This window comes from Xiphophorus hellerii, chromosome 2 (genome assembly GCF_003331165.1).
Source record: "Xiphophorus hellerii strain 12219 chromosome 2, Xiphophorus_hellerii-4.1, whole genome shotgun sequence".
NCBI lineage: Eukaryota > Metazoa > Chordata > Actinopteri > Cyprinodontiformes > Poeciliidae > Xiphophorus > Xiphophorus hellerii.
In genome coordinates, this window is record NC_045673.1 from 4,781,515 (window position 1) to 4,796,466 (window position 14,952).

A 14,952-nucleotide genomic window follows, 5' to 3' on the forward strand; every position below is an offset into this window, starting at 1 on the left:
GATTCTCATTATTGTGGCATTTAACAAATACAAATAACATTGGTAATTCTAACTGACCTAAAACAAGAGAAGTTTGCTTTAATTTAACTTCAGAGAGGAAAAACAGTTGGATGTCTTGGTTCGGTGTATGTAAACTCCTAGTTTTAGTTCATTACAAGTGATATATGACTCTCCAGATTGTTTTTAAATAAGAGTCAATTTATTTGAGGTTCATATTAAGAAACTTCCTAACAAATTTAATTTGTAGTGAAAAACAGCTTCTCTTTTACAATTCTCTATTTTTCACCCAAGATGTTCCTTGATAAAAACACAAACACAGACGAACCGCTCACAATTTCATGCATCAACAGACAAAATATTAAATTACAACAACATAACACGTTGAGTCAAAATGCTTGTTTCTGTCGGTCATTTGCTGAATTTGATGCAGACAAACAGAACAACCAGTTTGGGATAAAGGCACTGCAGCCTGTCAGACGAGACTCGGGGCTAAAGACTCGATGGCAGCGGCTCAGTAGTTCGCTCTGAGCCGGCGGTTTTCCTCCCGCAGCTTCTCGATCTCCTCCACCAGAGACTCGTTGACAGAATATTTCTCGATCAGACCGTGGATCTCCGTCTGGAACACAACATGTCAAACAAACGTCACCGGTTTTAGCTAAATAAAAGGACCAAATTGTACGTAAATCCTGAAGTCCTCAGAATGAAAAACAGAAGTTTTTACCAGCTGGATGTAAAACTGCCGGATCATTTCCACCTGCAGGTTGAGGATGTCCTTGTGACAGGCAGTCCTAATGACAGAGGGGAAAAAACAACCTTTAAATTCAGCATTTCCCAGTTTTCTGTTCAGGTGAGGAAGCTTTTCAACTAATGTTGGTCAAAGTGAGGAGCGGGGGCCATTTACGGCTCCTGGACTGATTTATTTGCAGCCCTCTAACCACAATTCAAGAAAAAATTAGGACAAAACTACGACTTTTAAATGAAAATCTACTAACAAAAATGTTAGATGCAACATAAAGCAATCAACTTTTCCAAACTTTCTGGTTTCCTTCTGTTGTCATGGCGACTAGGACCATATCTACTCATTGACTTAAACTCTAAAGTAAACCTTGGTGAACCACAGTCTGCTTTTAATTGCTGCGTTAAGACTTGGCTAAATACAGCAGGTGTTTTCAGATGGGGACTGAACTAGATTCTGCTTTTATTGCTGAGAACAGAAAATATTTCTCAGGATTCTTCAAAAATAACTGGATGCCTTTCATTAAAGAAGGAAAACATGCAACAATTTTGTATCTACAACCCCATTCCTACAAAAAATGTGTTTAAGATAGTTAATTTATTTAAAATATGTTGTTTTTTTAATCTTAGTTTGGCCCGCTAATAGTTTCGAGTCCAAATGATAAAACGTTTGGACACCTGAACTCCTCCAGCGTTTCGTGGATCATGTTCTGGATGAAGTGGATCTGCAGGGACGTGAGCGGAGCGGCGCCGTCCTGTCCGACCACGTCTGCGATGTTCTGGGACAGAGACGAGCACGCCGCTGCCATTGCAGCTGAACCTGAAGCTTAACGCAGAAATCAGGGTATTAGAAACAGACCCAGACTGATGCCGTAACCATGGAAACCAAGCTGTACCTGCTGCGGCGGCAGGTGAGTTGTAACTGAGCTGAGTCTGAATGCCGTTGGTTCTACGAAGGTTCGGTTCTGGAGTGAAAATAGGCGGCACCGCCTGACTCTGATTGGCCTGCTGGGTTGTGGTGGGCGGAGTCTGAGGCCTCTCTTCCTGGCTGGAGCCGCTGCTCCTCTCAGGCTGAAACAAGAGGGGTCAGAGGTCAGACCTTTGCTTCAGACTAGAGTCTATCAAAGTGTGGGGCCACCAGGGGGCGTCTCAGAAAGTTGGAGAGAAAATGAGAATAAACATGCAAAAAAAAAAAAAACTTTTATTTTTAAATTTATCATAATTTTTGTTTTTCAATAACATTTTCAAAATAAAAGTTAAAATAATTATTTCTGATGCTCATTTTCTGATTGGCTGCCAGCAAAATTAATTGCTAGTTTTGCTCCTCAAACTAACGTAGAAATCAAAAAACGGAAAAGATTCAGACAAGAAAGAGACCAGAAGAATTGGAAGAATAAAATAAAATCTTATGTATCTAATGTGAAATATTACATGTTTTCTTTTAATCAAAAAAGGGAATTGCATTGAAGAATTGTATTATTTGGTAATAAAGTCATAATATATTATCTCATGATCAAATTTTCCGTCAGAGAACACATGACCATCTAAAAATCAGCATTTATGCTAAATTAATGTAATAATTATTGAATAATGAATAAAAACACTATAAAAGCTGATGTTTGTTTACATTTTGTAGCGTTTTTCCTTGTTGAGGAAAAAGTTTTGCAATCCTCCTACTTCAGTCAGCAGCAGCGATACGAGCCCCTGACTAACTGACCTTCCTGTCAGACGGCTCAATGGCGGCGGCGGCGGCGTTGGTCGGCTCCTCCTCTTTGATCGTCTGCGGGGACTGGAAGACGGACAGCGGGCTGTAGGACCGGCCCCCGGCGGCACTCCGGTGGGTCCCCAGAGGCGTCCGGCGCTGTGAGCCGCCACCCGACTGAGAGTCTGACAGCAGCCAGAGAGGTCATCGCCATGGCAACAAACACAAAGTTAAAATGAGATCAATGATTTCCTTTCTGATTATTAATATTTATTATTATAATGAGGGCAGCTTTGTTTACAAACACTTTATAATCAATTTAGTGGTTTTTATTTCTGTTCCAGTGTGGAGAGTTTATTAAAAAAAATTTAGTTTATTGGTGTTTTTGAGAGGGAAAACTTACACTATTTGCCATTATCATTTGAAAATCATCACAATAATTACTGAGACAATTTATCGTCCAGTAAAATTTGTTTTCGTGACACAACAACGAACAGCGGTGTGAAAAAGTGCCACTTCCTGACTTCTTTTGTGCTTATTTTTCAGATTTAAATGTTTAAAAACTTCAAACCAATTTAAATATTAGTTAAAAGAAACAAAAGTTTTTAAACAGAGGTGTTTATTGTATAACGTGTTGTCATTGGCTCGATGTTCTTAAACCCTTAAATGTGACAAATATGCAAAAAACAGGAAATCAAGAAATTTTTTCACATCACTGTAGATTTATCGCCATGGCAACAGGCAAACACATGTAGATGAATCTGCTAAAAATCGCATCAGAACAGGATTTTCAGTAAAACTCTGACCTTCTCTGACCGGAGAGAAGATGTCCAGGCTGGCCCGTCCCACCAGCTCCTGACCTTCGCCCTCCAAACCGGTAACTATGGAAACACAGACAAGGCGTTAATCCAGAACCAGACGATTTATGAGGAGGTGGAAGGAAGTGACGTGTTCTGCGGTACCCTGTGATCTTCCAAAGGCAGCGTCTCCTCCAACCCCCTGAGTCCCCGGGTCTGGACCTGCAGCAGCAGCAGAGAAACCAAATTAAACACATCTGTCTGCAGCTGGGATGGAGCATAAAAATTTAGATTTAAAAGTTAAACAGAGAAAGAAAATGTGAAACAGCTTCATAACTACTAGCAGCAGAACAAACCACTATTGTGCTGTGATGACCCTTTAACATACTGATAATGAAAATTGTAAAATTTTCCCAAATTTACAAAACATAAGTTCAGTAAAGGTTTGAGTCGCCCTCTGCTGGCCGTTGCATAGAAGGCTATCTTAATAAAGTTCCGTACTGATTTCATATTTTCTGTTTTATTAAAGTAAATCTAAGTTCAGGAAAAAAAATTTAATTTATAAAACTTAGATTTTTGGACCTTCACGAGTAGGAGAGAAGATGTCCAGACTGTTCCGTCCCACGATCCCGAACTTCTCCCCTTGAGGACGTTGCTCTGCCCCCTGCTGGCCTTCACCCTCACGACACATCACCTCCGCACTGGCGCCCCCTGCTGGACAGAACACTCCAATCACTGTCTGGATTTCCTCCACAGAACAGGGTGACACGTTTCAAATGGGAAAACCCTCACAGAACCAGAACTTTCCAAACAAGTGTTTTGAGAAGCGTTAAATTTCTCAAGACTGCCCTCTGTTGAGGTTGCATTAATAGTTTTTATTTTGTACCCTAATTGCCATTTTTTAAGCATTTTGCTCATTGTTATACCTTTTATTTCTTTGGTTTATTCTTCTGTTTGTTATGCTGAACAGGATTCAAGATAAATCCCATTCAAACAAACAGGAGCTTAAAATTTGAGAAAAGAAAATTCCAACACAAATCTGATGTTCAGGTTGGAAACATCATTTAAAGAGTTTTGAGCCTTAACATTTGTTTTTAAAAATGGCAGTAGATCAAATTCCTGTGAAAATTATTGGAGTAAAATTTCAAGTTTTTTATTCCTTCAGTTCAGAAATGATTGGACTTTATTCCAGTAAGAGACGAAAAACAGGAAACTTTAACACACAGATTGTTTATTTTTCCACTTCGTCCAGACGCAGAAAATGGTCTCCAGTTAAAATTGGATTATTATTTTATGTATTGAATAGAGTTGCTTATAGTTTTGTTATATTTTTCTAAAACAAATCTTTGCAGCAGAGTCTGCAGACACGCTCAAAAGAAAACAATCATAATCAAACCTCATTGAATTTGCTTAACAAATGATTTATATACTTTTTTAAATTTAAAGAGGGAAAAACAGTTTTAACTTCTTACTCACATGAACCCCTCTAACTGAAGCGTTTAGGTCAGACAGCAGGGAAGCACCTAAACTGTGAAGGACAGTTGTGGGTTACCTGTGCAGGTGACCTGTCTCTGGGGGGCGGGGCCTGTGCTGGGGGCGGGGTCAGGCTGGCTGCCCAGTTTGGAACTGGATCTCTTTGAACTGGAAATCTTGGCAGACCCAAGTTTACTGGACTGAAGCAGGACAGAGAGAAAGAATCAGGTCATGAGTGTAAATGTTTTCACGTTAAATAAATGTCATCTCAGATTCGTCAACTAGGGATGCAAGTTGGCGATTAATGAGTTAATTGACTGACTTGATCAGGAGCCATTTTCTTAAAAACTTGAGTTTTCTCTTACAACTGAATTTCCATAACATGAAGGGCTACATTTTTTGTTACAGGCTAAATTTAAAAAAGAGAAAACATCAATAAATTTAGACGTTATTTTGAGTCAGTTGTAATAAATACTGACTGCATGAACAGAAGCATGTTTTTCCTCACATTATTAAAATTAGACAAATTTATAAAATATAACAAAACGGGAACCTTTTGGGTTGAATAGAAAAATAATATGTGAAACACTTGAAACGGAGATACGTTAATAAATAAATACCGTCTGTAGTTGCTTTGAAAGAAAGTTAAAACTTCCCTCCATGAAGTAGATTAACTCAGGAAAGTCTTAAAAATGATTGGTATCATGTTTTTTTCGATCATGTTATAATTTTCCTGTGTTTCTCTCATCAAGTCCTCCTGGCCTCCGTAGCACATCAGTAAATTTTAGGACATTATCGCTGCTCCGTTAAGTATCTCGGCCGAATGAGCGACATTAAAATGAAACTTAACTTATCGAGTGGTTATATTTAGAACTGAGCCTCATAAAGTGAATTTCTATCCCACACCGGACTCTATTTGGACCGTTTTTCTTTCCAGTTCTTGTTTGGCCGCCATCTTTGTTTCTGTATCAAAGGATCTGCGTATTACGTGTGAGCAGCGGCGCCCTCTGCTGGATGGCGGCCAAACAAATCAAATAAGGCCTAATCAGACATTTTCATTGGAACCAATTTTAATCTAATAAAACATTAATCGACAATTTATTGTAAGTTGATTAATTGTTTGCATCCCTACTCTGATAATCCAGGTTTTACTGCACCTTGTGTCTGCTGGCGTTACTCTGGAAGCGCAGGCAGGTGACGGAGGTTTTGTGGGCCACTGTGATTCTGGTGGGGCTGCTGGAGTTCCTCAGGTCGTACTGGTAGATTTTCCCCTGAGTGGACCCGACCACCAGGCCGGTGCCATCCAGCGCGAAGTCCACCGAGGTCAGAGGGCCGTCCACACGGATCGCCCGCAGGATTCTGCAGGGCGATCAATTCAACATAGACATGTTTCAGATCTTATTGCGTCAGCGTGAAATATCAGAACTGGACCGATGCCTCAAAGCGAGCAGAACTCACAGCTTGCTGGCCGTGTCGTAGCAGACGATCTTCTTATCGAGGCCGACGCTGACGACGAGCAGGTCGCTGGTCGGGGAGAAAGCCAAACCCGAGCCGGGCGCCTTGTGGGCGCCGTCGAACACCTGCAGCTCCCTCTGAGTGTTGGCGTCCCACAGCACCATGGTGCCGCTGTCAGACACGCTTCCCAGCAGCGAGCGCTTCACCGTGGACAGCCGCAGGTCGTGGATGGGCTGGAGAGGAAGAATAGGGAAGGGTGGGCATTTATTGTATAGTTTATTATTTATCGTTATAAATTATGTATCAAGATAAGATTTTTTATTTATCGTTTTCACAATATATTCCAATTAATGACATTTAAAATCCACAAAACTGTCCGTATATTGTTGGAATTGCTATTTTCTCTGCCGATGGTTAAAGAGATCAATAAATTAAAAAATATGATTAAATGCTATGTGGAGTTTAGTGGCACAAATCACACTTCTTTATGTGACTGGTGTCCTAAAGAAGCCCATTATAAATGTGAAAGTTTATCAAGAGCATTGCTCATGTTGGCTATGAATGGTGTGCAAATCTAATTTTACTTGTGATTAGGGCTGCAACTAACAATTATTTTAGGAGGCGTCCAGGAGGCATCCTGACCAGATGCCCGAGCCTCAACTGGCTCCTCTTGATGTGAAGGAGCAGCGGCTCTACTCTGAGTCCCTCCCGGATGACTGAGCGTCTCACCCTATCTCTAAGGGAGAGCCCAGCCACCCTACGGAGAAAACCCATTTCGGCCGCTTGTATCCGCGATCTCGTTCTTTCGGTCATGACCCAAAGCTCATGACCATAGATGAGGGTGGGAACGTAGATCGACCGGTAAATCGAGAGCTTTGCTTTTTGGCTCAGCTCTCTCTTCACCACGACGGACCGGTACAGCGCCCGCTTGACGGCAGACGCTGCGCCAATCCGCCTGTCGACCTCCCGCTCCCTTCTTCCCCCATTCGTGAACAAGATCCCGAGATACTTAAACTCCACCACTTGGGGCAGGACACCCCCCCCGACCCGGAGAAGGCACTCTACCCTTTTCCGGCTCAAGACCATGGCCTCGGATTTGGAGGCACTGATCCTCATCCTGGCCGCTTCACACTGGGCTGCGAACCGCTCCAGCGAGAGCTGTAGATCATGACCTGATGAAGCCAAAAGAACCACATCGTCCGCAAAAAGCAGAGATGAGATCCTAAGGCCACCAAATCGGATCCCCTCAACACCTTGGCTGCGCCTAGAAATTCTGTCCATGAAAGTGATGAACAGAATAGGTGACAAAGGGCAACCCTGGCGGAGTCCAACTCTCACCGGAAACGAGCCCAACTTACTGCCGGCAATGCGGACCAGACTCTGAAGAACCCTTTCTCCTGATATTTGAAAGTGAATATGACAGCTAGACTATCCTTCAGGAAAATATTTTCCTGAACTTTAAATCAGGAAAATGTCAGTTATTGTTTTGTTTTTTATCTTAAATGCAAAATGTATACATTTTTGTACAGTTTTGGCTTAATTAATAGTTAGCTTAATAGTTGATGATTATTTGAATAATTGTTTAATCACAATTAATAATTACTTGTGATTGAATTCAAACTCCTAATATCTCTCTCACCTGGTTGCTGCCGTGGCCGAAGGCTCTGCTGGACAGGTTGGTGGTCAGGCTGTGCAGGACCAGGTCGCCGCTGGTGGAGCCAGAGACGATGCAGCTGTCGTTAGCGTTGAAGGACACGCAGGTGACCTCTTCTTTGTGGTCCTGAGAGACAGAAACAGGAAGCATCAGCAGCTCAGACTCCCAGCTGGTGGGTCGGGTGGGTTTCTGTGCGGTCAGGTCTTCTTACTTTGAGGGAGCGGTGCAGCCTCTTGCTCTTCAGGTCCCACATGTGGACGCAGTGGTCCAGACCGCCACTGATCAGAAACTGAGATGAGGAACTCAGACACACCCGGGTCTGTTTTTTCTGCATCAGAAACAAGAATGTGGAAAAAATGTGAACAAAAAACTTATAATAATCACACTAAACATTTTAAACTGCTGACAGCGTTTCCCACAGTGTTTGATAAGCCTGGCGGACCACCAGGCTTGACTTGCGCCCCCACCAGGCTAGATAAAAAACACTTGAATTAGGATGAAACCACTGATATTTATGTTAATTGTGCTTTTATGTTTGCCTTTTTTAATGTTTTATTTTTTAGTTGGTGTTAGATGTTTTTTACCCAAAAACGCGTTGGGCCGCTGGCTGACAGCCCTGGCGCCCCCTACCGGCAGGCTCAGTGATTTTTCTTCTGGTTTTAAATTTAGCTCAAAGATGAAACAACCAGAGAGAGGACTCACCCCATCAGCCAGTTCAACCACTGGAACAGGAGCCGACTTGAGGCTGGAAACCACCAGCTTGTCTCCGCTGCTGCTGGCGCTCACCAGGTACTGGTCTGAGGGAACTGGGTCAAGGATGGAGACGTTTTTAACTTGGTCGGCTAAGAATAAAAATAAAACACTGAAGTAAAAAAAAAAAAACATTAATATGAGGAGCAACACTGGTTCTGGCTTCCTCCCACATTTCGAAAACACAACTGTTAGATTCTCTCATTTGTGACAGTGTGTGTGTTCGTTTTGTCCTGTGATGGACTAGCAACCTCTCCAGAGTGTATAAGATTTATATGCTTTCCAGTCATATAATCCCATTTTACAGCACAATCAAGTAACTATGTTGCCTTCTGTTCTTAATAAAAATGCTGCATATCAAATCTGCCTTAAATTAAATTTGACTTTGTCACTTAAAGCCTTAAAATTGGGCCTCTGTCTCTTTAAAGACTTCTGCTCTTTCTGAAACTCTGCCTTCAGGAAATAAGCACAACATCGAACCTCTACTGACCCTTCAGCATAATTTTTACCAGCATTTCACTGAGAAGAGGCTCATATAAAGAGCTCAGCAATGTGCAGTTCAACCAGGTGTTTGCTAATTGCTGCAGGCTAGTCTGAAGGAGCCGAGTTGCAGGGGAGGGTTGCTCTGTGAAGCTCTGAAGCTTTTAAAATGCAGCTCAGGGGAGGAGCTGCACCTGGAATGAGGGGCTAGATCCACCCAGACGTTTTGTACAGTTGCCATGGAAATTAAAGGACTTCCCAAACATTCACAGAAGACTTAAAGCAACACTCCAGATTTGTTTTGGATGAGGGAATAACATTACAACATGATGTAAAGCTAAAAAAAGTTGATTTTACATTAATAGTGTCCCTTTAAAACAGGGGTGGGCAACTCCAGGCCTCGAGGGCCAGAGTCCCGCAACCTTTACATGCGTCTCTACTTCAACACACCTGAATCTAACAATGAGGTCATTAGCAGGACTGTGGAGAACCTGACTGCACTTACGAGGTGATTCAACAATTTGATTGAAGCGTGTTGAACCCGAAGACATCTAAGAGTTGCAGGACACCAGCCCTCGATTGCCCACCCCTGCTTTAAAGAGAAGTAGCAAAAGCAAATGAGCCGGATCAGCAATGTTTGTCAACAACTGATGGTATCAACCCGGACATGTTAGTGTGGAATATAATCTATGCTGGACGGATATTGAGCTGTCATACAATCTTCAGTCAGAGGCCTCTTCAGGCTCGTTGAGAGACTGACTGCTACTGGAGCTCCTTCCTGCCCACAGCATCACCATCCACAATGCATCTTTGAGGAAACTTGGATGATACACGTTTCGACAATATTTAACTTCCCTTTGGGATAAACAAACTATTAATTCCAATGCTTTTGATGTGTTGCTGCAAATTTAATTTAAAAAATAAATGAATAAAATTTGAATAAATATATATGAGGAGATAGAAACACTTTCCCCCCCCCCCTTGAAGCGTTAGATTATCCATTTTCTACCATCCAGATCTCAGCTGCAACCATTCATCAGGATACTGTTGGAGCTCCAGCAGGCCTGAGCTACGGGATGGCTGCCGCTGTGGGGGTTAAACTGCTCCAGGGTCGCCATGGAAACCGCATCCCAGATCTTCACACAGTCTCCGGTTGACACCAGGCGCGTCACCTCCTCCATGGCAGCAGCTGGAGGTTAAAACAAACACACCTCAATGTGGTTACAAATCAAAAAACCCATGAACTTTCCACATTAAAAACTAATCCTGCATCTGAGGTGGTAACATATTACAGAAAGGTTTGGATGGGGTAATTTACAGCAAATATAGCGGCAACAATTTTAGAAATCATGACGTTCAGAAGTTGAACTATAATCCTCACTTGTACCTAAAGCAGCCGAGTCTCTGAAGAGCAAAGATGAACAGCGGATCTCTTTGACAACAGATGTGCACATTCATCACTGAATTCATTAAAAACAGAGTTTCTGGAGAACTTCTCCGTTTTTTTCTCTATTGAGCAGAATTTCATGTCTAAAACTCCCCAAAAACGTTGAAAAGCTGGAAAATAAATTCATTGAAAGTTTAAATTGAAACCACTCATAAGTCTTTTTATGTATTGTCTTTTATGTATGCTTTATTTAAAGCATGTTTATTTTGTAAGCACTCTAAGTCACTCTGTGTATGAATGGTGTATTATAATCAGGTTTTATTGTAGTTTCCAGATTCTTTGTGAGGATATAAAAACTCAGGTGTTTTTTGTTGTTGTTTGTATCACAATCAAACTAAATTTGCTGACAAAATCATTTAAATGCTAGCAAATATAAGAAATCTCCCCGCAGCAAACATCAGTTTTTTTTAACCATTACACTAAAAGTTTGTTGGTTAACATTGACCAACCTGACCAACCCAGCTACAACTAGTCAACGTTAACTAGCTAACGTCTGTGAGCTACTGGAGGTTTAAAGTTCCCGAGAAGCCAGAAAAGTGCCGTGAACAACATGAAAGTTTTCCGGAATCTTAAAGGATTTTGGATAAGAAAGTTATACAAACCCTGTAAGTAAAGAGGATCCGCAAAAACTGATGAATATGTTTAGTTTTCGATCCTCCTGCAGCCGCTAACCGCCACTACGGAACACCAGGAGGTATAAAACACACAACAGGCGCCTGTCTCAGCTGCAGTAACACGTCAGCGAGGCCGCCATCTTGGAAGGGGAAACTACACCGAACGCGCAGACCCTCCAGTCCATCGGAAGATGACATTTTTTAAATTAAATATATGTCCTCCTTCCATTTCATCTTTCCGTAATCATTTACATGCTGTTAGGATGGTCTTTATTTCTAAACAGAACTTTTGGTCACGTAAGATTTGTAAGTTTTATATGGAATAAATGTTTGTCGTCGTGGTAGTTCACCTGTTAACCAAACTATTTGCATTTCTGTGTGCAAATAGTTTGTAAAAGAAAGCACCACAAAGATAGTGTATAGATACAGCGAAGATTGACATAAGGCTGTTTGGTGTGAGAGAAAAAAAACGTTTAAAGAACTATTTCTACCGCTTAGACTCTAAGAGCTGCTGTAGCACATCTCCACCGCTAGGGCGCAGACTCGCGTCATGTTGAATCTTAATGTTCCATTAACGGAAGAGAAGAATAAATCTCCCGCCCCATCCGCAGATGGGTTTAAACGGAGGCGGGACGTTTTTCTTTACTTGCTGTAATTTCATCTGAATTATCGATTTACTGTACAGGGTCGCCGCCAACATGGTGAGGACTAAAGCCGACAGTGTTCCTGCATCATACAGAAAAGGTAAAAGTAACGACATTTATTTAAATTCTACCAAGGCATGTTTTTTTATTTCGTATTGTTTAAAAATCTTGATTTTTGTATTGAATCTGGTGACCTGGAATCTGTCAGACACGCTTCATAAACCGACATAAAGAAGACGTCTTATATTTTTTTAGATTAAGTTTGTACTAGATGTATTTTATTTCCTCCCACATGTGATTAGTGTAACTCTCAATGAGTTAAATCATCGGCTGGTGATGCATCTTTAAACAACCTCCCGCCAACAGGACACCGGTTCCGCACTTTTCGACTCATACTGAATAAAACATATTAAAACACTTTAAAGGTCGTTGTAGATGTAAAAGAATGTTTATTACAACAGATTCGGACTTATCTGACACCTTGTCAGCTGACAAAAATGTTTATCTTGTTTCGTTTTCAGCTTTGTGCCAAACTGGCGCCAGTTTTTAGCGCCTAAGAGCGTCTCTGTGTGAATGTTCCACCAAACTCCATTCAGAAGTTTCATAATTACATCTGTTCACGCTAATAACAAGAGATAGATTAATGATGAAATATGATGAACTCGATATTTCTATTTTATTAAATGTTTTTGCAAATTCGGCGTAGAAGTAAATCACATTTTCACTTCTTTAGTATGTTTAAGCTGTATAATTTGATCAGTACCTTTTATAAATGCCGATATTTACAGAGCTGTTGCGCATAAATGCTCAGGCTTTAGTTATGGTTACATTTTTCACAAAAGTATGGAAATTGCTTGAAGGATTTTCCTGGTCTGGAACTATAGAAACAAGAAATTAAATGATGGAAAAGCAACTATGTTACCTTATATTTGAGTGAAACGTAACTCTTAGTTCTTCGGTTAATTGGTTAATAATCACCAGTTTTTGGATGCACTTCAGTAATGCAGATTCTGTACCAAGAATCTAGTAAATATTCTTGAAAGTTAGAAAATGCACAAACGTGCTGATGAAATCCTAAAAATATCTAAATGGTTTAAAATATTTCAATTTTCTAGAATACAAACGTATCCGTTTGCACTTTTTGCATCATAATCAAGACAAATACATGAGTCGGTTCTTCTAAGTGTGTGTTTCTCTCTCTCTCTCTCATCAGTCTGTTGCATCTTATTTTCCAGCTGTTGCGGCGTCTGCGCCTCGTAAGTCACTGGGGTCCAGTTTGGCCAACGCGTCGTCGTCGTCCAGCGGCCACTCGTCCACTCTGGGTGAGTCCAAGTTCACCCACAGTCACAGCTGAACGCCGACTGTACATGATGCAACTGACACTGAAGTTTGTTCCACAGCAAAGAACAAATACGCCGGCGGGAACGCCGTGTGTCCCCGCCCGACCCCCACCTGGCAGAAAGGCATTGGGGATTTCTTCGGCGGGCCGCCCAGAAAGCCCGAGAAGGAGAACCAGAAACCCACAGAATCTGATGAAGAAGAGGCCGGCGGCAGCGGCATGTCAAAGGCCAGCAGGAAGTATGTTTGATGAAACCGCAGATTGACATCTGGTCAGATTTCTGAGAGTTGGCAGTTAAAGACGATGTTGAATTGACTCTGATTTTATCCTGATTGTTTAAAAACAGTAAGATGTGATATAAGTGCAGTTAGAGGCGTGTTTGATATCGACTACAGATTTTAACACTTTGACACTAAACTGCAGAGCTTTTTTGTAAAGTTTGAGCATTCATTTATTCATTTGAGATGTTTACTTCAGGTAAAATGGTTTGTGCGCTCCAGGGTTCATACAGGTGATTGAAATCCTTGAAAATGCTTGCATTTCAATTTGGTGTTTGGAAGGAGCTTTTTAAAAATCGTCCATAAAACTACAATCAGTGCAACCCTAAAACCTAAAACTAGACATCATCTACAGTTGAGTAGACATGTTTATGCATCTAATAAAAAGCCAAACCTTTTCTGTTTCTGTCTGAAGTTAAATCGCAGTAAACTTATCCTGTTTTAGGCCAGGTAGAATTACCAAAACTATATGCGAGACATACAATTTTCTTCTATTTTAGTTACTGCAGAAAGTCAGATGCCATCACAAGATGTTATTAATAACAGTAATAAATGATATAATAGTGAATTGAATCTATTTTTTTTAGTTCAATTGTATTATTTTTATCTCAAATGTGTGGTGGGAAACTTAAACTGCTTAAATGTAATTTTAATAAAAGTACAAACCCTTGTGTTAATCAGGTTTGATTTGATGAGGATTGTGTTTTTGTTTGGATTCCAACTGTTTTATTTATATTTTTAAAAAAAAAAGCTTTAACCTCTGCTATGAGTTGGGATGCACAATATAGTGCTGTTAACATCGGTAAAGGCAGATGTTAGAGATTTTTTGACACATCTGTCATTCAGATAGGTAAAATTGGGCCGATATTTATTTATTTTGGGCCTGTGTTTATTTTGGTTTTTTCCCATTTTATATTGATGCAACCCAGGATTTTGGATTTTTAAAGCAGAAGCAATGTCAGTGATGTGGTCACTTTTTTCACTGAGAAATCTGTGAATTAGTCTGGAAAGCCTCAACTTCTGGATGTTTTTTTAATTATTTTTTTCCCCTAATTTCCTTTATGAGCAAATGTTCTTTTTCCACACGTTTTTCTAACATGTGGGGGAAAAAAGATTATTTTTCTTTATTTGTAGCCTTGATCTCCATCTTTCCAGCACATTTGATTATTCTCTTTTCAGATGATTGTGGAATCTTTCTCACAGAGTGAAACTCTCCAGCAGGTGGGTTTTGGTCTCGTTCTCAGTTTAATCTCATACGTCTTTGTTTTGTTCAGGTCCAGACCTCTGCCTGCCGAGGATGAGGAGGAAGATGACTGAGAACGCCTGACGTCTCTACCCAGGAGGGAATTTTAATGTACATCTGTATATAAATCCTACTGAATTTTGTTGTATAGCTCATCAAACATTAATTGTTTTTACTGTTTATTTTTACGTCCTGCAGTCAGGATTATGATTTGTGGCTTGACTTCTGCTCAGCTGTTTTCTATTAAAGATTAACTGAATGTCTGATCAGTAGTCTCAAATTTTTACGAATGTGGGATTTTCTCAGACATGCCGGATAATCTGTGGACCTAATCCAGATTG

General features: G+C 40.8%; 2 protein-coding genes across 4 annotated transcripts; one reads left to right on the plus strand and one right to left on the minus strand.

Annotated features, from left to right (window-relative positions):
* Positions 1-177: 177 nt before the first annotated feature.
* On the minus strand, positions 178-11,215 carry nedd1 (NEDD1 gamma-tubulin ring complex targeting factor). Of its 3 annotated transcripts, none has more exons than XM_032581127.1 (16): positions 11,096-11,215; positions 10,092-10,235; positions 8,519-8,613; positions 8,028-8,144; positions 7,802-7,942; positions 6,166-6,395; positions 5,865-6,066; positions 4,787-4,907; positions 3,817-3,945; positions 3,400-3,456; positions 3,244-3,318; positions 2,453-2,622; positions 1,632-1,806; positions 1,414-1,561; positions 722-788; positions 178-616 (listed from the first exon to the last, which is right to left on the minus strand). In XM_032581127.1, exons 2-16 carry the CDS (start codon positions 10,225-10,227, stop codon positions 512-514), a joined length of 1,968 nt encoding a protein of 655 aa, XP_032437018.1. In that variant the 5' UTR covers positions 10,228-10,235; positions 11,096-11,215; the 3' UTR covers positions 178-511. The 3 variants fall into 3 exon arrangements, with proteins under 3 accessions (XP_032437018.1, XP_032437009.1, XP_032437026.1); XM_032581118.1 differs by having other exon boundaries at positions 3,817-3,948; XM_032581135.1 differs by lacking the exons at positions 10,092-10,235; positions 11,096-11,215 and having other exon boundaries at positions 3,817-3,948; positions 8,515-8,613.
* A 471-nt stretch (positions 11,216-11,686) lies between these two features.
* On the plus strand, positions 11,687-14,877 carry pclaf (PCNA clamp associated factor). Its single transcript, XM_032581181.1, has 4 exons — positions 11,687-11,851; positions 12,987-13,073; positions 13,152-13,329; positions 14,643-14,877. Exons 1-4 carry the CDS (start codon positions 11,806-11,808, stop codon positions 14,683-14,685), a joined length of 354 nt encoding a protein of 117 aa, XP_032437072.1. The 5' UTR covers positions 11,687-11,805; the 3' UTR covers positions 14,686-14,877.
* The last annotated feature ends 75 nt before the right edge of the window (positions 14,878-14,952 follow it).